The 22,500-nt window shown below is 46.0% G+C and overlaps 1 protein-coding gene across 1 annotated transcript in view; it reads right to left on the bottom strand.

Moving 5' to 3' along the window:
* Positions 1–22,500, bottom strand: part of rimbp2a (RIMS binding protein 2a) — a gene marked incomplete at both ends in the record, with an annotated part of 119,275 nt that overhangs the window by 95,730 nt on the left and 1,045 nt on the right. Inside the window, one exon of the mRNA XM_083657321.1 lies at positions 9,389–9,517. Within this exon, the coding sequence (XP_083513447.1) occupies positions 9,389–9,517 (129 nt within the window). The remainder of the gene's footprint in view (positions 1–9,388; positions 9,518–22,500) is intronic.

Below are 22,500 nucleotides of genomic sequence, written 5' to 3'. Positions count from 1 at the left end.
CACCACTGTTTATCCTCTAAAATATGAGAGTCGCTGGCAGGAAGAAAAACACAACTCATGTCTAAATGTGTGTGTCTGGAAGGAGCTCTCAGAAGATGTCTGTGATTTGATTAGGGGCTGGTTTGGCCTTCCCTGATAGACTAACATCAAATCTGTTTGGATTAGCGCAGGCATCAAGCTGCCCTGCCCTGCCCGGCCCGGCGGCCTCACTCAAACCCTTCTGGCTGGGCAAAGGGCTGGATGTGGGCACTAAGGAGGTTAGGAGGAGAGAAGAACTGAAGAGGGAAACTGTTTGCAGCCCCCCCGCTGGGAAAGGCCCACCTCCCACTTTGAAAAACCTTTGAGCTACCGGTAGATGTTTTTGATTGTGCCCGTGCCACATTGAGATTTTCCTCGAGACGTTCCTGAGCTAAGCGCGTTTCTCGAGAATGGGAACGGACGGATGTGAGCTCACAGATGTGACCTTGAACTTTGACCACCAACATTTCAAATCACTTCATCCTCGAGTCCAAGTGGACATCATTTGTGCCAAATTGGAAGAAATCATCTCAAGGCGTTCCTGAGATATCACGTTAAGGAGCATGGGACGTACTGACAGCCCAGACACTTCAGCCATCTGAAAGAACACTGTCTGTCTGAGCTCAATTCAATTAGGGAAAGAAAAGAGAGCTCTAAAATCATTTGAGGTTGCCGCCTTGTGAGCCTAAACAATGACTACGTTTACATGCACACAATATTCCACTTTTATTCAGAAAATGACAATATTCTGAATTTGATGAGGGTCATGTAAAGTTTAAACAGCATATTCCAGTTGCATTTTCCAAATTTTCCCTTTTTCCGAATTTAGCATTTAGCATTCAGAGAGAGTAGCCTATAGTGCCCAGTGCCCACGGAAGTCCACAATGCTTGCGAGCCTGCGAGGTAATAACGTGCTACTAGCCCCCTCCCTCACGTGTCGGGGAGGGCGAGCCACAGCTGCATGTAAACGGGAATATTAGTGGATTATTAATTTAGTCGGAATATTGTCATTTTCCGAATATGGGCAAAAAGCGGAATATTGTGTGCATGTAAACGTATACTGTGAATCTCTGGAATCTCCTGGGTGGCGGCGGTGGTAATGTTTTCAATTGAATTTACAGTACAATGGACGATTAATACTGTATACAGGAGTCTTATTGAAAGTATTTTGACCGTTGACATGTGTACATGGTCTCGGAATCTAGGAGTTCAGAACAGAAATAGACTGTCCTGAATTACAAACATGGCAAGTCAAATTATTGGGAAAGAACAAGAACAACTTGGATGTATTTATAAAACACGGGGGGCACGAAAACTAAAGCCAGACAAATTGTGTGTGACCCTGTACATCCCCTTTTTAATGAGTTCACAAAACTGCCCTCGGGACGATGCTACAGAGTTCCTGCAGCAACCAAGAACATCTACAAACAATCTTTCATACCAAACGCAATAAATCTGCTAAATTCATAAACGTCAGACTCATCCACATCAGAACCATGTCCGTTATCGCTGTCTGTATTGTGCTGTTGTCCTGTTCTATGTTGTATTATGTACCCTATCATTTCCTGTGCTGTGTACTGTGTATTCTGGTGTCTGTTGCATGTACTGTACTTTTCATGTGTGCAAGCAAACCTGTGAAACAATAAATTGAATTGAATTGAATTGAATTGAATTGAATTAATAACCTTGTATCGGCCACATCTTTGATTATACAGCAAGGGAATGACAGTGGACATTATTAGGACGACTGACACAACACTGCAATTCTGTCTTATTAATTAGTTGTTCTCCCTGTTTGCATTGGTATGGCCCATATCATCATCAGGACTATCATTGAATGGGCCAGTTTCCAGCAGGGCTCAATCGTTGCCATAGGGATGGTGTCCAGGGAGACACAGCTGTGGCGTTTTAGCAGCAGCAACACAGTACGGAAGAAGGTCATTCCTCATCCTCACCTTGGGTACCTTCCTACGACTGTCCGTCACAGAGGGGTTTCCAGGCAACCAGCAAGGCTTTATGTTGTGTTACACACAAGAGCTAATAGGAACTTGAAACTTGGTGAGCAGATGCTAATAACTGTCAAGAGATTCCCTGCAGAAAATCAAAACTCTGTTTTGGAAAAAAAAAAAGTTTGTACGGTAGTTATTTTCAAAAGAGTGATTTTCATGTCGGAAATTAAAATACTGAAAACGGAAATGTTTTTCTTTCGAGCCGTTTTCCGGAGCTCCCTTTGTCTCTAAAAACAAAGATTAAAATTAATTTAGAAAAATGATAAATATTTGTGTTCTAAGTGATTTCCCAGCTAACCTAACCCAGGTTAAAGGTGCTTAAAGGAACACTCTGCCCATTTTCAACCAGCTTTGCATCATTAGAAGATCAGTAGTATATCAGAAAACTGTAAACTGTTTTGAAGTCTTTCATTTAATTTGACAGTTATTGAGTGTTAAAGTGTGGACTAGTGACATCACTGGTCCACACTAACTCAAATGAATAACTCATTAACTCAAATCAACTCTCAATAACTGTCAAACTAGATGAATGATGAATAGTTTGACAGTTATTGAGAGTTGATTTGAGTTAATGAGTTATTAATTTTTTTTTTACCACGGGCCCAGTTGAGTATCACTGGTCTAGACACTCCTTTCACATGATTGACTCTTGTACGCAGTGGAGTATCCCGACTAGAGATGTAACAGTATGAAAATTTCACATCACGATTATCGTGCCCAAAATTATCACGGTTATCGTATTATCACGGTATTCGTAAAAGATTGCTGAAAATGTTCAAAAAGTACTGAGAGACTCACTGAAATCATTTTACAACGTTTTATATTGAAAACTCAGACCCGAAAAGGATTGATACACTGACTGAAATCATTTCTCCAAGGCTGCACGTTTGCATCTGGGAGACGGTTGCCAACTTTGGTTGATGATGGACAGTATTTACCATGTTTTTCAAAGCACTGTAATCACGGTACCACGGTTTTAATGAACATTTGAAACGGTACAGTTATCGTAAGGAATTTTATCATGGTTATCATTACATCACATGCTATTTAGACCTGACTTGAGCCACATCGGATTGAAAAGCTGCCAATAAAAGGTTGACAATGCACTTCCTACTTCCTACTAGCCTGCAAGCTTTGCTCCTTTTCTTCTTTTATTGAGACTAATTTCAAGCCAGTGAAGCTTGCAACAGACGTAGCCATGATGCTCTGTCAGTCCCCCTCTACCAGTCTGTCCACACTGCTGCAGACGGGCATGTTACCAAGACAACGCCTTGAGGGAGGGGGGGGGGGGGGTAAATACTGCTAAACACTCAAACGCATGCATGCACACACACACACACACACACACACACACACACACACACACACACACACACACACGCACACACACACAAAACCTCCTGATCTCATGGCAAGCCACCCTCCCATACACAGGTAAACCCTCCCATACACAGGTAAACCCTCCCATACACAGGTACACCCTCCCATACACAGGTAAACCCTCCCATACACAGGTACACCCTCCCATACACAGGTAAACCCTCCCATACACAGGTACACCCTCCCATACACAGGTACACCCTCCCATACACAGGTAAACCCTCCCATACACAGGTAAACCCTTCCATACACAGGTACACCCTCCCATACACAGGTAAACCCTCCCATACGCAGGTACACCCTCCCATACGCAGGTACACCCTCCCATACGCAGGTACACCCTCCCATACACAGGTACACCCTCCCATACACAGGTACACCCTCCCATACACAGGTACACCCTCCCATACACAGGTACACCCTCCCACACACAGGTACACCCTCCCATACACAGGTACACCCTCCCATACACAGGTACACCCTCCCATAAGCAGGGAACATAGTGCAACAATGCATAACTTCTCTCACATTCTTCAGAGGTTAGTTGATGGTCTTCGATGAATATGCATAAGCAACATGATAGATAGACAAGCATAAATCCTTTGAAGCCCACGGTGCAGTGTGGCCATTAGGCCTTATGGCACTTGAGGCAAGGTTTTGGGGGTACCTCAACAACACGGCTAATTGTTTTCAACATGAAAAATGGTCCGACCCCTAACCCTACCCAACCACCCACATCCCCCTAGCCGCTCCCTGAACCCCGACTCTACGACCTTTCTATCACGAGCTACATCCCCTTTTTTCTGACCCCGCTCCCTTCCTTCACCACGCACCCTCCCACCACCTACATCCCCCCAGTCACTCACGCTACCCCTCTCCTCGAACCCTAAAGCGCTCATTATACTCGAGCAAGGCTCCGTGAGGTGGAGCTCCGCGAGTCACGTGCGGACCTCGCGCTGGGGCAAAGGCTTTTATACTCAGAAGTGATCAGCCAAGTGATCAGCATGTTATTGTACAATGGTAATAGTGAGAACAGCCCGTGAAAAAGTCGCAATGAAACGCTATTATGTGCCGTACTGAGTGCGCTTTCACTCTCAAACGACCGTACATCAGCACATGAATGAATCACCAAACTTGTTTTTACTGAATAGCCGTTTCAGTTCTCAGCCCTGATAGCCTACTCTGTGCTGCTTTTAATCTCTCTCAACCATGCTCTCAACACAACACATTTACTTGGTGAAATGACTAAATAGTAGGGTCATCTGTGGCACTTCCGTGACCGTGGAGAGCGAAGGTCCGTTTCTCAATGGATTTGTCATCTAGGAGGGTTAATAAACAAATTTAGCGGGGGTGTATTTTTAAAAAAGGCGGGGAAAATATTTGAGAGACCAAAATCCAAAATGGCTGCTGTGGAAATTAACTTTTTAATGCTTTGACCTACAATGATGCACAATACATGGTTTCAGAGCTTATTCTGGTCAAGGAATAGATATTTGGTGTTTATATAATGATTTGACCTATTTTTGACCTTCAAATCCAAGATGGCTGCCAATTTTGAGGCAGTTTTTTCAAAATCGTCATAGAGCCTTCATATTAGGCTTGAATGACAGGTCTTCTCATGATGAGTTGAATAATATACAGTATAAGTACACAGAAGTAATCTCTGAGGTCAATAAAGTCAATGTTTGTGTGTAAACAACAGTTGCTGATTTGCGGTTTCCCATTAAATAGGGTAGGCTACTGAGAATATGGTGTCCAGTTCATCCCATCACATTTTCATAATGAACCAAAAACAATTTTGCACTATAGCCTAACATAAAATAGTATTCTGTATGCAAAGCTAGCAAGGTTAGTTGCTTGAGCTGAATTTAAAGGTCAACTCAAAACAAACAATGAAATTAACTTTGAAATTAAAACTGAATCCTAGGCTACTAAATTTCATCAGCACACAGTAAAGGAAACTTGTCTTTGAACTCAGCTGACTGTCTAGTCCTAATCCCTGTTGTGCAATGTCCCTTTTCAGTGAAGTTTTAGTTTTTGTTAAGAGTATGGACTTTTAATCTTGACCTTGTTGGTAGGCATGCCGGCCCTTTTTCAGTCAAGCATTTTCAGATTAGCTCAGTCAGTCTGTGAAGCAGTCAGTGTCAGCACTTGCGCGAGCTCGCTTTTTCTCTAACTAATGTTAACATTACACACTTTAAGACACTTTGTTTGAGGATATCAACGTTATTCACTAGTCTAAAGATAGTTCTACCATCAAGAACATATAAAACAAAAGCAAAAACAATTTTTATTTGCAGAAGTCATCATTGATATTTGGTGTTAGCTAACGTTAGGTAACGTTATTATTTTTAGCTAAAGTTAATGTTATCTGTCTCCACACTTCTGTCAACTGACATATGCATTTGCTTTTGAAAATAAACAGCCTGGCTTGCTTAAGCATAACTGAAGATTAAAAAAAAAAATAACATGACGAATGCATGTACCGATTGGTTGCCCCATCTTCCCAGGAGGTGGTGGTGTAAACATCATCAAATTTATCAAGTCCTGACCAGTCTTGGGCTTTTAATTGTAAGCTGTCCCATTTGCCTTGATTTATTGTATCGGTGGGCTTGCAAGGCTTGTCACATTTTAGCACACATTCATAGGAAATTGTGTGCTTTGTCTTTCATTGGGAGGGAAAGCAACTCGCTATTATATTACTGTTATATTATATTGCTGTTATACGCTGTTTATTTTCAAAAGCAAATGCATATGTCAGTTGACAGAATTGTGGAGACAGATAACATTAACTTTAGCCAAAAATAATGTTACCTAACGTTAGCTAACACCAAATATCAATGATGACTTCTGCAAATAAAAATTGTTTTTGCTTTTGTTTTATATGTTCTTGATGGTAGAACTATCTTTAGACTAGTGAATAACGTTGATAACCTCAAACAAAGTTTTCTTTTTATTTTATTTTTTTATATATCCCCCCCCCCCCCCCCCCCCCCCGATTTTTTATCCCCCATTAGTGCTAACGTAATTTCTTTATCCTGGTTGCTACTCCACCCTCTGCCGATCTGGGGAGAGCCGAAACTGGCTCCATGCTTCCTCCGAGACATGAGCAGTTAGCCAGCCGCTTCTTTTCACCTGACAGGGGAAGCTTCACCGGTAGGACATAGCACGTGGGAGGTTCACACTATTCCAACCAGTTCCCCTCCCTCTGAACAGGCGCCCTTAACGACCAGAGGAGGAACCACATTAGCAACCAGGATATTGCATGTTTTTGGTGAAGGGGGTTCCTATATGAAGGAAACCCCCGGGAGGCACGGGGAGAACATGCAAACTCCACACAGAAAGGCCCTTTTGACGACCCCACCCGGGCGGTGGGCACTCGAGGACATGCGGACGGGCACGCATTCCTTCAGCGTTCACATCGTCCCAGGTGGTAATCGAACCCACGACCTTCGAGCTGAGGCGATAGTGCTTACCAATACAACCCAGTACCTCCTTTTATATCCTCAAACAAAGTGTCTTAAAGTGTGTAATGTTAACATTAGTTAGAGAAAAAGCGAGCTCGCGCAAGTGCTGACACTGACTGCTTCACAGACTGACTGAGCTAATCTGAAAATGCTTGACTGAAAAATAGCCGTTGCCTACCAACAAGGTCAAGATTAAAAGTCCATACTCTTAACAAAAACTAAAACTTCACTGAAAAGGGACATTGCACAACAGGGATTAGGACTAGACAGTCAGCTGAGTTCAAAGACAAGTTTCCTTTACTGTGTGCTGATGAAATTTAGTAGCCTAGGATTCAGTTTTAATTTCAAAGTTAATTTCATTGTTTGTTTTGAGTTGACCTTTAAATTCAGCTCAAGCAACTAACCTTGCTAGCTTTGCATACAGAATACTATTTTATGTTAGGCTATAGTGCAAAATTGTTTTTGGTTCATTATGAAAATGTGATGGGATGAACTGGACACCATATTCTCAGTAGCCTACCCTATTTAATGGGAAACCGCAAATCAGCAACTGTTGTTTACACACAAACATTGACTTTAATGACCTCAGAGATTACTTCTGTGTACTTATACTGTATATTATTCAACTCATCATGAGAAGACCTGTCATTCAAGCCTAATATGAAGGCTCTATGACGATTTTGAAAAAACTGCCTCAAAATTGGCAGCCATCTTGGATTTGAAGGTCAAAAATAGGTCAAATCATTATATAAACACCAAATATCTATTCCTTGACCAGAATAAGCTCTGAAACCATGTATTGTGCATCATTGTAGGTCAAAGCATTAAAAAGTTAATTTCCACAGCAGCCATTTTGGATTTTGGTCTCTCAAATATTTTCCCCGCCTTTTTTAAAAATACACCCCCGCTAAATTTGTTTATTAACCCTCCTAGATGACAAATCCATTGAGAAACGGACCTTCGCTCTGCACGGTCACGGAAGTGCCACAGATGACCCTACTAAAAAACGAACAGTTGCAAATCAAAGTTTAGCCTACCACATGGGTCAAGAAATGTGGCGAAAACACAGCTCAGTGTTCAGGGCTCAGTGGCTCGAAAGCGGCCATGTTTGGAGAGAAGCCGTGCGGAGGTCTCGCTGCAAGAAAAATCTTCAGGTACGCGGTGGGCGGCCTACGGAGGTCGCGCCCAACACATTGACGTCATTTGACGCTTGCGGCCCTCGCTCCTCCCCCGCGCCCTTCACGGCACAGCGAGTATAAAGCAAGCTTAACTCTCTACGACCTTCCTATCCCTAGCTATGACCTCTTTTCCCCAGCCTCCGCCCCTAGTCTGGGCACCTTCCACCCCGCTTTTTGTCATGGGGCGTAAACCACGGAACCAGAATGAACACCAGAAGGCAGTGCGCCAAAAAACGTCTTTGTTGCCATTAGCTTGACGTCTCTTTCCTCGATTAATTGTCTGATTCAAAGCTTCTGTATTGGCTTAAAAATGTGAGATTGTGAATCCGCAATGTTTCTAAAAGAACTTCTTCAAAAACTTTGTTCGGTACGTCCATCTTTTGTTTTGTTGTTTGCCGTTCTGATACTTGTGTCAAATTGTCACGTTAACGTAAAAGTTGACGAGCTATATCCGCTGTTGCTTCCTGTCTAGGGCGGGCTCTAGGCCGGAACCAGGTAGGGTGACAAAATCAATTGTGAACGGAAGCCAGGCTCTTTCTCGCCGAGAAGAGCCTGGTGACGCGAGGTTACTCCGCCCCCCTTCCATGACCCCACCACCACGCACACACCCCTAGTCACTACCCCCCCCCCACACCACGCACACACCCCTAGTCACTACCCCCCCCCACACCACGCACACACCCCTAGTCACTACCCCCCCGACCCACCAGAGCCATTGAAGAGGCAGTCCACAATGCTCGATCACCACGTGACTCACATAGCTATGAAATCCCATTCTAGCTATAGGTCCAAAGAGAGTTGGGCCATTTGAATGCATAGTATAATGCTGATGATGTTACCTTCTTACACGTTCAAAGCACATCGCAAACGGTCCATTCTGCTGCTCCTCTACAGCTGCCAGAACCTTGTGTTCAAAAACCGCTGAGCTCATTTTAGTCTGCTGTCTTCAGGGAAAACCAACGCTTTCAGACATCGCATCAACAGCGGGGGGTGAAAAGAGGTGTGTGTGTGTGTGTTTGTGTGTGTGTGTGAGAGAGAGAGAGAGAGAGAGAGAGAGAGTGTGTGTGTGTGTGTGTGTGTGTGAGAGAGAGTGTGTGTGAGAGAGAGAGAGAGAGAGAGAGAGAGAGAGTGTGTGTGTGTGTGTGTGTGTGTGTGTGTGTGTGTGAGAGAGAGTGTGTGTGTGTGTGTGTGTGTGTGTGTGTGTGTGTGTGTGTGTGCGTGTGCGTGCGTGTGTTAGAGAGGAAAAGACAGAGCTGGAGAGGCGCGAAACAGAGAGAGACACCAGTAAAAGACAGAAATAGAGAACAGAGAGGGAGAGAGGAGAGGGAGGCTTTACCAGCGTCCTGTACTGCTGCTTCTCTTGGCGAAGTGTGGTCACTTCGAGTTTCAGGGCTCGGTTTCTCTCCTCCAGCAGGCGAAATCGGTTGTGGCCTGCAGCTTGCTGGGATGAAACCTCGTGTCTTGGCTGCAAGAGGATGAGAACAGATGCAGTCGATAAGTCTCTTTTGTACCGCCATCATGCTTATCATTATTTATGACAAAATTCCACGCAGGAAACAAGCGCTTTATTTACAACAAGTGAAGAAGAGGGAAGGAAATAAGTCTACTGCCAATCTTGCTTACAGTGGTTTACTCAGGCATTACAGTCCATCCCAAGGCTCAGTCACAGAAGGATTACAGATCTACTGCTCGTCAGTGTGACAGATCTACTGCCCGTCAGTAATCTGATTTGTGAACTTTAGTGACCTATTAATGACTTTATCCAGATTGGTTTTATGAGTCTGGACGCTCCAAGTCTGATTTGTGTCACTTGTCCCAAACCACATATGGAGGCAGTTTCCAATCTGCTTTCGACTGATGTGACTTGAGTGCGGACGCGCAGATCCACCAAATCTGATTTGAACGTCACTCGCAACTCGTCATCAAATGCTTCTGCGCAGGAAAACCACGTCACCAACGTACGTATTTACTGACACCCACGTCGTTACCATAGCAACCCATGCAGATAGGCTGTTTAGGTCTGGACACACAGATCCGACTTGAGAATCAGATTTGTGGCAGTGCGGACACACCAATCAAGATAATGATGATTAATGACTTCATCAGCAAATCAGATTTGCCTGTAATGTGAACATGGCCTTAGATTCCATAGTGCCAGACATCAAATAGTACATGCCACTTTCTTTTATTTTTAGATCAGAGTTATCTTGTTTTGGATTGAAACTCATCTGCTGTCAGTCTTGTTCTTTGATCTTGTAGTTGATCAGATCCTATCCCAGAGGTTTCAGTAAAGCACAGCAATAAGTAACACGAGGCCTGGAGCTATTGGGCCATTTTGTTGTCCAAGGTAAGGGATGAAGTTGTTCTAAGCCAATATGGATGTAGACTCTACTCTACCTACCAAGCCCGCAGGAATAGCGCTGGGCTGTGAAGCCATTTGAACATGGTGGCGAAGCTCTGTATTGCAAGTCACGTGACGCCATGCAGCCCAGAAAGGAAAATTCCCATCCACTTGCATGGGGACCCCGGGAGCTGTTAAACACAGGGGATTTTTTTCCGGGTGTCACTCAAAGTATAAAACGACTCTTTTAATGATCAAATAATGTTTTATGGGGCCTTTTCTCTTCAGAAGCCAATAAGAGCCGTATACGGGTGTATTTTCTTCTTTTAATACATCCATGGGTGGGAGGGGTGGGAGACGTCATGGAACACGTCATGGCACACACGCGCACTTCGCCTGAGGCCGCATGGTCAGGAAGTAAAACCAGGAAGAAAAACCCCCCATGATGGCTTCATGCGCCAGTGAGCAGCCTCCGTCCGAACGCATGGGTGGGCGTGGCTCGTCCCCTATCCAGTTCTTTTAATACATCCATGCTACCTACCCCCTGCCCTCTGAAGTTTAATTAGATACCCTCCAATGGACTCCCATAGGACGCGTGCACGCATTTGTGTGTGTGTGCATGTGGTGCGTGTGTGTGCATGTGTGTTATATTGTTGACTTTTGTTTGTGCATGTGTGCTGATGACGAATAGTACCACTGATGCTCCAAAAAGAGTACAGCCAAACCACCACCACACACTCACAATACGACTTCCATAAAAAGTTGCTTTGTGAGCAGATCTGACGCTCTTGTTCCCATCTATCTTGTCCGACGACTATTACAAAAGGTGTGAAACAGAACAGGGACATTTTGGGAAGCTACACTGTGAAATTCCAAGTGGGGTGTAGTCTTCCCGTTTGGCTCCCCTAAGCAGCGCACTTAGTCCAGCCCGGCCGCTCGAGGAGGAGCAGAGCTATAAGAGGAGAACATGATCAGCCCGGCCGCTCGAGGAGGAGCAGAGCTATAAGAGGAGAACATGATCAGCCCAGCCGCTCGAGGAGGAGCAGAGCTATAAGAGGAGAACATGATCAGCCCGGCCGCTCGAGGAGGAGCAGAGCTATAAGAGGAGAACATGATCAGCCCGGCCGCTCGAGGAGGAGCAGAGCTATAAGAGGAGAACATGATCAGCCCGGCCGCTCGAGGAGGAGCAGAGCTATAAGAGGAGAACACGATCAGCCCAACCGCTCGAGGAGGAGCAGAGCTATAAGAGGAACACATGATCAGCCCGGCCGCTCGAGGAGGAGCAGAGCTATAAGAGGAGAACATGATCAGGCCAGCCGCTCGAGGAGGAGCAGAGCTATAAGAGGAGAACATGATCAGCCCGGCCGCTCGAGGAGGAGCAGAGCTATAAGAGGAGAACATGATCAGCCCACCGCTCGAGGAGGAGCAGAGCTATAAGAGGAGAACATGATCAGCCCAACCGCTCGAGGAGGAGCAGAGCTATAAGAGGAGAACATGATCAGCCCGGCCGCTCGAGGAGGAGCAGAGCTATAAGAGGGGAACATGATCAGCCCGGCCGCTCGAGGAGGAGCAGAGCTATAAGAGGAGAACATGATCAGCCCGGCCGCTCGAGGAGGAGCAGAGCTATAAGAGGAGAACATGATCAGCCCGGCCGCTCGAGGAGGAGCAGAGCTATAAGAGGAGAACATGATCAGCCCAGCCGCTCGAGGAGGAGCAGAGCTATAAGAGGAGAACATGATCAGCCCGGCCGCTCGAGGAGGAGCAGAGCTATAAGAGGAGAACATGATCAGCCCGGCCGCTCGAGGAGGAGCAGAGCTATAAGAGGAGAACATGATCAGCCCGGCCGCTCGAGGAGGAGCAGAGCTATAAGAGGAGAACACGATCAGCCCGGCCGCTCGAGGAGGAGCAGAGCTATAAGAGGAGAACATGATCAGGCCGGCCGCTCGAGGAGGAGCAGAGCTATAAGAGGAGAACATGATCAGGCCAGGAGAAGAAAGCAAGCTGTGCTGTATCACTCCACTCTCCTCCCCTCCATCTCTGCTCGCACTCCCAAAATTAGCACATCGTCTTAAGTTTGTGAAAGAATCTCAGCTCATTGTTGCCTTCAAACACTTCTATATTTCTTCTGTCTACAATAAATTAACCCCTGACAGACAGGTCTGACCAATTATCATATAGTCAGACCATTTGTATCTTGTTGTATAGTGCCCTGCAGATAGAGCCACCAGCTTGGTTGACCTTCCAACAGACAGACAGACAGGCAGGCAGGGAGACAGACAGACAGACAGGCAGGCTAATATTGTGAAGGTCCCCCTCAAAAACAGCTCTGAGCCGTCGTAGGAGGTATGGACCATGTTCAGGGAGGTGGTACGTATCACATGAACATGCACATGAACACCAGGACCAACGTTTCCCAGCAGAACATCGCCCAGAGCATCACACTGCCTCCGCCCAGCCTGCATCCTGGTGCCATCTCGTCCCCGGCTAAACGACGAACACGCACCCGGCGGCCATCATCCAACATGACGTCAAAGGAAACGTGAATCATCATCAGATCAGATCCTTTCATTCCTCCATGGTCCAGACTCTGAGCGGCCTGCGGCTACACAGCACAGCCCCATACGCAGAAAGATATGACGCACTGTGTGCTCTGACATCTGTCTATAGCTATTACCAGAGCCGTGTAGATAGAAGAGTTGCGACATCTCCATTCACTCCAATGGACCAGTTTCTTACTCTCAAGAGTTCCAGGAAGTAAGGTCCTGGATTAAGCAGCACCGTCGAGTTGCAGCAAAATAGACAGTTTGCGATGTACTCTTGAAATTGTACATTATCAGCTTTATTTTAGCATTCAAAAAGTAGCGCGAGACCCTTTCCTGGCTGTTCATTGGCTATAATGAGTCACGCATTTTTGGTCCTCCGCTAACGCCACTCACTCTCTCTCTAGAGGACACTAGCTATTTACTATATCTCACACGTTGCTGCCTCCTCCCAGAAATGCCTCATGTGAATTCTATCAATCCAAATTAGGACGAAGCAAGCAAGCACTTTATTAAACCCTGTGATGAGAGGAGGAAATAAGCCTCCGGTTCATCTTGCTTACAGCGGTGTCTGCAGGCACTGCAGGCCTTCTAAGTTGGAGCTCATCACCAGGGGGGTTTAGTTGCTATAAAGGCTCCAGATGAAACTCTGCCCGGGAGCGAGACAAGGCTGAGACAGCATTCAGGAAACCCCAGCGGCAACGGCTAGCCTAAAGCCAGGCTCTTTCATGGAAACGGACCTCCGGGGTCCCGGTGGTGCCAGGCTGCCAGCAGTAATGTCAGCCATGTGGAAAATGTTCCAGGCGAGCCCCACACACGGCACACAGTCTGTGTGCCCAGCCGTGCCCAGCCCCCTTCCAGGTCTGAAGAGCCTGAACAGCACAGGCACAGAGCCATCCCTAGTTAATTTGATAGCCACCTGTTGCTAAATGAAGCTTTGCTAGGTGGCTCAAGATGCGCGTGGATTTAAAACAAAATCCAACATACTGTTTATTTCCACTGTAATATTTTGTGGACCTGGACAGGGTTATGTCATTTTGGTTTAGTTGAATTGGGACTGATTTTAAATCTTGCCATATCTTTTATTTGCAATATAGTCAGAAATGTGCCTATTTTCTCTTTTCTTTTTTATAAGTGGTGGTGGAATAATTGACTCTTATGTGATGGTTCATTACTACTGACTGAATTCAGAGAGGAAGAAAAAATTAAATAGAAGCCACAGACTACTGAGCCTAGACTGGCCACAATAAGAAGTATGATAGAAGTATGAAAGTTTCTTTCATATTGGGCATTTTCTCTACATTAGCACTTTTTTTTAAAAGATTATTTTTGGGGCATTTCGCCTTCATTTATTTTGATATCCACCTTATTTTTGAATGCCCCACTGTAAAAAATAATTGCGGGTACAAGTTCCGGTTTAACGTGACTTATTGTTGCAGGTAGTCTGTCTGGATGCTGAACTGGGCGCTGGGGTAACCGTTTACAAGCAGAGCAGTTCATGCAGGTAGCTATTTCCCTGTTGCAGCTCGTAATCATCTCATTGGATGGAGTAGTAGACTATTACTGGTCGTGTGCAGTTAGGCTCCGCCTCCTCCTTTACATTGATTAACAGCCGGAGAAGTAGCATAAATGAATCCATATCGGCGATGCTGACAACTGTGCAGTGGAGGGTGAATGCTATCCTGCAGCCAAACGGCAGTAATAAATTATTATATATTACCGGTATATATTATATCACAAACATATTATGTGTCTATATTGTTTCAATGGTGCAGTGCACTTAAAACCAGCGTCATTCATGAAATCATTTGAACAGACCTCTACAGCACCTGAGAGTCATTTTCAATTATCCTTTTTACAGCACTTCTGCTGTGTTGATGGTGGAATGACACAGGTGTGTGTACAGGTGTGTGTGTGTGTGTGTGTGTGTGTGTGTGTGTGTGTGTGTGTGTGTGTGTGTGTGTGTGTGTGTGTGTGTGTGTGTGTGTGTGTGTGTGTGTGTGTCGGGGGGGGGGACATTGTGGTTACATGGCATGTGCCTTCACCAACTGAGCCACCAGGATCATCTTCTGTTGGTTGGGAATCATTTAACCAAATTGTCATATCGCCATCTGGTGTGTGTGAATGGAATACATGCATGTCTGATCCGTTGGGCCTTGGACAGCTCTTGGGTTGTATTACACTATTTATACCATTTCACATTTGTCTTCTCAGGGTGATCAAGCTACTCGTCTGACAGTTTTTTTTTTTAAATAAATAGTCAGATTACCAGACAGATTGCTGTAAATGTAGTCAGTGTCAGCTCCTTAGGAGGGACATGATGCACTACACGCGCACACACACACACAGATGCGCGCGCATCTGTGTGTGTGTGCATGCACGTGCACGCATGCACACACACGGAGTGCTCCTGATAGATGGAATAGGTGTTTTCTATTTTTCCCCCTGAACGGTTTAAAGTACAGCACAGCAGCTAGCAGCATCCAGTCTGTTAGGTTGATACAAATCGGTACGTTGTTCCTTGTTCTATTTAGAGATAAAAACATGTGGTCAACAGTGTCTGGTACACTACAGTCTTAACACATTCACTGCCAGCCGTTTTTTTTTTACTGTAGGTAGCTTCTGCCAGAGGGTTTTTTTGAGGATTCTGGCTCATCTTTCAAGACCCGAGGATTCTTTTCTGCTAAGATTTTGTGAACACAAAATATCTCAAAAGAACTAATAGAATGTGTGCTTTCTCTGTCTAAAAGAGTTAGTTTGTAGAGTTAGTAGTTATGTAGGCATTAGCACTTGAATACAGCATGGTTTCAGCGTCTGAAAATTTAAGCTGAGATAAATAGCTTTTTGTGAAATTCGATAGAACAGTCACTTTAACCATTCATTTTTGGCATCAGTAAGACGTCAGACATCTAAACAATAGTTTTGAACAGTAATTTCCCCCATAACAGCAGGAAACCCCGCTCTACTTCAAACTCCTCCCTCCGTGTGTGTTCTTCTTGGCTGCAGCGGGCGTGTCACAAGCTCGTTTCTGCTGCTGCTGCTGCTGCTCCTGTCTGCTGGCGGCCGCTGGGCAAGTCTGGATGGGCTCGCTCGTTTTTTGGGGTTTCGGTTGAGAAACCCCAAGAAACGGGATTTCTTTTGCGATTCTGGTCTTATTTATGCTGCGTGTTTCAAAGTGTGTTGCACCAATAATCTATTATGCAAATTTGCAATCCCCCACCGCCAGCAATCAGCGCGAAAGCGAAAGCGTTTTCGCCAATCCATTTTACAGTATGAGAATGGTTTCATCGCGCGTTCCCCTGCAGTTTTGGCTCGGCTTTTTCTAGTCAGGAGAGCACTGTCGCCACTTAGTGGGTCGGTGGAATGGGTTGTACACGTTTGGCGGCTCCAATATTTATATAAGAGATGTAAAAGGGTTAGATCAACGTCCCACCGTCAATTTTTTTTTTTTTTTTTTTTTGACGTCTCAACTCGTCATTGGCAGTCAACCGTTGGATTTTTTTTGACGTATCAACTCGTCAATGGCAGTGAACGTGTTAACAGTGTCTAGTACACTACAGTCTTAACAGTGTCTAGTACACTACAGTCTTAACAGTGTATAGTACACTACAGTCTTAACAGTGTATAGTACACTACAGTCTTAACAGTGTATAGTACACTACAGTCTTAACAGTGTATAGTACACTACAGTCTTAACAGTGTATAGTACACTACAGTCTTAACAGTGTATAGTACACTACAGTCTTAACAGTGTATAGTACACTACAGTCTTAACAGTGTATAGTACACTACAGTCTTAACAGTGTATAGTACACTACAGTCTTAAAAGAGGAACTGGGGCAACAGCACTGATATAATACAGAGATATTATATATAGTATGTGTGATATAATACAGAGATATTATATATAGTATGTGTGATATAATACAGAGATATTATATATAGTATGTGTGATATAATACAGAGATATTATATATAGTATGCGTCATCTGCATAGTAAGTGATGCAGATGACACATACAGTACCCCCCCCTCTTTGTCCCCAAATCACTCTCCTCCCTTTCTGTCACATCACAAGCTGGCAGTGGAGACAGAGGTGACACATCTGTGTGTGTGTGTGTGTGTGTGTGTGTGTGTGTGTGTGTGTGTGTGTGTGTGCGCGTGTGTGTGTACGTATGACGTTGTATGGATGGGTGTGTGTGTGTGTGTGTGTGTGTGTGTGTGTGTGTACGTATGACGTTGTATGGATGGGTGTGTGTGTGTGTGTGTGTGTGTGTGTGTGTGTGTGTGTGTGTGTGTGTGTACGTATGACGTTGTATGGATGGGGGTGTGTGTGTGTGTGTGTGTGTGCGTGTGCGCAGCCTTAATAGTCTGTGTGCAGCTGTGGCTGGCTGCAGGTCTGAGGATAACAGAGAGCAGAGACAGACAGCTATAGAGTGCCTTCATGACACACACACACACACACACACACACACCCTGCATCCCATGTTGACGCTCTCGCTCTCTCTCTGCTCCTCCCTCCAGTCCCCCTCCCCTCCCCTCCCCTCCCCTCCCTCTCTCTCTCTCTCTCTCTCCTACACAGCCACAGACACATGCTGCTATTCTGTTGACTCACCTCAAAAACACACACACACGCGTGTGTCAGTGTTCACTTGAAAACACACACACGCGTGTCAGTGTTCACTTGAAAACACACACACGCGTGTCAGTGTTCACTTGAAAACACACACACGCGTGTCAGTGTTCACTTGAAAACACACACACGCGTGTCAGTGTTCACTTGAAAACACACACACGCGTGTCAGTGTTCACTTGAAAACACACACACGCGTGTCAGTGTTCACTTGAAAACACACACACGCGTGTCAGTGTTCACTTGAAAACACACACACGCGTGTCAGTGTTAAACACACACACGCGTGTCAGTGTTCACTTGAAAACACACACACGCGTGTCAGTGTTCACGTGAAAACACACACACGCGTGTCAGTGTTCACTTGAAAACACACACACGCGTGTCAGTGTTCACTTGAAAACACACACACGCGTGTCAGTGTTCACTTGAAAACACACACACGCGTGTCAGTGTTCACTTGAAAACACACACACGCGTGTCAGTGTTCACTTGAAAACACACACACGCGTGTCAGCGTTCACTTGAAAACACACACACGCGTGTCAGTGTTCACTTGAAAACACACACACGCGTGTCAGCGTTCACTTGAAAACACACACACGCGTGTCAGTGTTCACTTGAAAACACCCACACGCGTGTCAGCGTTCACTTGAAAACACCCACACGCGTGTCAGCGTTCACTTGAAAACACACACACGCGTGTCAGTGTTCACTTGAAAACACACACACGCGTGTCAGTGTTCACTTGAAAACACACACACGTGTGTCAGTGTTCACTTGAAAACACACACACGCGTGTCAGTGTTCACTTGAAAACACACACACGTGTGTCAGTGTTCACTTGAAAACACACACACGCGTGTCAGTGTTCACTTGAAAACACACACACGCGTGTCAGTGTTCACTTGAAAACACACACACGTGTGTCAGTGTTCACTTGAAAACACACACACGCGTGTCAGTGTTCACTTGAAAACACACACACGTGTGTCAGTGTTCACTTGAAAACACACACACACACGTGTCAGTGTTCACTTGAAAACACACACACGCGTGTCAGTGTTCACTTGAAAACACACACGCGTGTGTCAGTGTTCACTTGAAAACACACACACGCGTGTCAGTGTTCACTTGAAAACACACCCACACGCGTGTCAGTGTTCACTTGAAAACACACACACGCGTGTCAGTGTTCACTTGAAAACACACCCACACGCGTGTCAGTGTTCACTTGAAAACACACCCACACGCGTGTCAGTGTTCACTTGAAAACACACACACGCGTGTCAGTGTTCACTTGAAAACACACCCACACGTGTCAGTGTTCACTTGAAAACACACACACGCGTGTCAGTGTTCACTTGAAAACACACACACACGCGTGTCAGTGTTCACTTGAAAACACACACACACGTGTCAGTGTTCACTTGAAAACACACACACGCGTGTCAGTGTTCACTTGAACACACACACACGCGTGTCAGTGTTCACTTGAAAACACACACACACGCGTGTCAGTGTTAAACACACACACGCGTGTCAGTGTTCACTTGAACACGCTTGTCTTGAGCGATCACGTGTCAATGATTGCATCATGCGTAAATGCTAAACGGCCTGCATTTATATAGAGCGCTTTGATCCAAAACGCTTTACGATCAGTAGGTACATTCACCCATTCAGGTTGCCACGCAGGGTGCTGGCACAACCATCGGGAGCAATTTGGGGTTCAGCATCTTTCTTGCCCAAGGACACTTCGACGTGCGGACTTGCGGGAATCGAACCAGCGACCTCTTTTATCCAAAGCGATTAGTGGACGACCGCGCTCTACCCCCTGAGCTACAGCCGCCCCTGTGTAAACGATTGCATCATGGATGAACGTTACCACCACCACCAGCAGCAGAGAGCAGATCAGATCAGGGCAGACAGGAGCAGCAGCACACCGCTCTCTCCATCATCTCTGCCTCTCATCAACTGAAGGCAACGGGTGAAATGCATCGTCCACTCCATCACTTTTCCTTCTTCAGCCTGGTTTGACTCATGAAGAGGCAATGATCCACACATCTCTCATCTCATGTTCTATGTTCTAACCCCTGATCACAAGATGCTTTTCACTCATGTGTTTCTGCTTAGAAAGAGGAACTTCCCTCTACAATGAAATCTGTGGCGTGTTCCTGGACAGACCTCCTAGCGTACGAGCATCACTTTCACTCCTCCCGACTCCCTCATCAGAGGACTCGGGTCCAATCAGAGAGGTGGGTTTAGTGAGTTTACATCAGCAGCCAGCAGGCTGGGGTGTATTCTGTCAATAGCCCTTCTCTGTGTAACAGAGTGTGATGGAGGGAGGAGGGGAGGAGAGGAGAGGAGGGGAGAGATGAGAGGAGAGGGGAGATGAGGACAGGAGAGGAGGGGAGAGATGAGGAGAGGAGAGGAGAGATGAGGAGAGCAGAGGAGAGGAGAGCAGATGAGAGGAGGAGAGGAGAGATGAGGAGAGATGAGGAGAGATGAGGAGAGGATAGGAGAGCAGAGGAGAGGAGAGGAGAGGAGAGGAAAGCAGAGGAGAGGAGAGGAGAGCAGAGGAGAGGAGAGGAGAGGAGAGCAGAGGAGAGGAGAGGAGAGGAGAGGAGAGGAGAGGAGAGGAGAGGAGAGGAGAGGAGAGGAGAGGAAAGCAGAGGAGAGGAGAGGAGAGGGGAGATGAGGACAGGAGAGGAGGGGAGAGATGAGGAGAGGAGAGGAGAGATGAGGAGAGCAGAGGAGAGGAGAGCAGATGAGAGGAGGAGAGGAGAGATGAGGAGAGATGAGGAGAGATGAGGAGAGGATAGGAGAGCAGAGGAGAGGAGAGGAGAGGAGAGGAAAGCAGAGGAGAGGAGAGGAGAGCAGAGGAGAGGAGAGGAGAGGAGAGCAGAGGAGAGGAGAGGAGAGGAGAGGAAAGCAGAGGAGAGGAGAGGAGAGCAGAGGAGAGGAGAGGAGAGGAGAGGAGAGCAGAGGAGAGGAGAGGAGAGGAGAGCAGAGGAGAGGAGAGGAGAGCAGAGGAGAGGAGAGGAGAGGAGAGGAGAGCAGAGGAGAGCAGAGGAGAGGAGAGGAGAGGAGAGGAGAGGAGAGGAGAGGAGAGCAGAGGAGAGGAGAGCAGAGGAGAGCAGAGGAGAGGAGAGGAGAGGAGAGGAGAGGAGAGGAGAGCAGAGGAGAGGAGAGGAGAGGAGAGGAGAGCAGAGGAGAGGAGAGGAGAGGAGAGGAGAGGAGAGGAGAGGAGAGCAGAGGAGAGGAGAGGAGAGGAGAGGAGAGGAGAGGAGAGGAGAGGAGAGGAGAGGCGAGAAAGAGACACTAAAGTGCGTGTGAGAGGAGAGAGTGGAATAAGCTCTCTTCCACTCTGTTGCCTAGCAACACTTTTTCCCTCTGTCTGCTCCATCCTCACTGTAGACACATCCTCACTGTAGACACATGGCTCTTTGAGTGATGTGGTTTTCAGGCGTGACATGAAGCCCTGTGAGACTGACGTCCACAACAGATATATATACAGCCGACCACCACCTTTCAATATGCAAATGTCCCCCGTTTAACAACAAGCCACGCCTCTGGGCCGCATCATGTCCCTGTTGGTGGATTTGAAACACTGATGAAATATGTATTCAGAACTATGCTGTCCTCTTCTGGCCATGTTTGTAATTGGCTTCAGAAGCAATGACCAAATGAAAAGTAAAAAGCCACAGACCGACATCGCTTCAGCTGGTAACTCTGACTGAAAGGTTGCAGCAGTGGTCCAAAAATATGAGCCTATTGTGGCATTTGAACTTAAAGCAGTAAAAGAAAGAGTGATTATACTTTTACATTTTCAGAATCAGAATCACTTTTATTGCCACAGAGTATATGCAAGTTCCATACGAGGAATTTGTCTTTAGTGTCTGTATGCAGCGTAGCGGTCACATCAATATACAGAGATAAGAAGTAGGAAGATAACTAAAGACAATCACATCGTTGCAAGTGCAATCAAATCGAGTCAATATATACAATATGTTCATGAGTGGTGAAGTGTTCTGTGGATGATAAATATGAATCGACCGACCAAGTTAAATAGGTGTTAAATAGGCAGTGGAATTTACAGTTGGAGTTCAATAAGAGTTTACATTGAATGTACATGAAATTTACAGGCCAAGTTAAATAGGCATTCAATGTGCAGGGAATTTACATGAATTTACAGTCCCAGTTAAACAGGCATTAAATTAGATATGAGTTACAGTTTTACAGAGTTGTGATAGACCTTGCATCTCTTCATCCATAAATCCCTTATTGGACTTTCACCACCCAATAAAACATCTTTGCTGGACTGGACCCTGCCAAAACGCACTCTACTAAGGGACGAAAACTAGCACGACTCAACCCCGGCTCAACCCGGGCTGTCCAGGTTTTTGACCGGTGGAATGAGACAAAAAAGCGAGTCGAGTGGGGCGGGGCCACGCTGATACCAGCAGTGGAAATGGGCCATAAGAGTCTTATTTAAGGCCTAAATAATAGTACTTCCGCGTCACAACCCCTCGCCGAATGCGTCGAGGGGTGCGCCGCGCGGCCGGTGGCCAGGCCGGCGCAGCCTGCGTGCTGCTCCTCGGAAATGTGACTCGACGCAAAGGACGTGACCAGCGAGAGTATAATATAATGTGGATGGGGAGATAACAGGAGAGAGTGAAAGCTATGACCGTGTACATGCACTACATTCTCTCCTTGGACTAACTTCTAGTAATTGAAATCCTAGTGGAATCACACAATTTGACTCGTTTTGCTGGGGGACTCCCCCCTGCGACCCCTCTCAAGCTGACGTTCAACACTCCCATGCCTGCCATTACCCCGTGACCAATTTAAGATGATCTCAAATCAGCTCGCCTGATGTGTGCAAATATTGTTTCCATTGAGTATTGTTTTTATTTATGTTTTATTTGATTTTTC

Source organism: Poromitra crassiceps (genome assembly GCF_964638095.1).
Source record: "Poromitra crassiceps genome assembly, chromosome: 21".
Lineage (NCBI taxonomy): Eukaryota > Metazoa > Chordata > Actinopteri > Beryciformes > Melamphaidae > Poromitra > Poromitra crassiceps.
The sequence above is the reverse complement of the archived record's forward strand: the minus strand, read 5'-3'. Positions and strand labels throughout refer to the sequence as shown.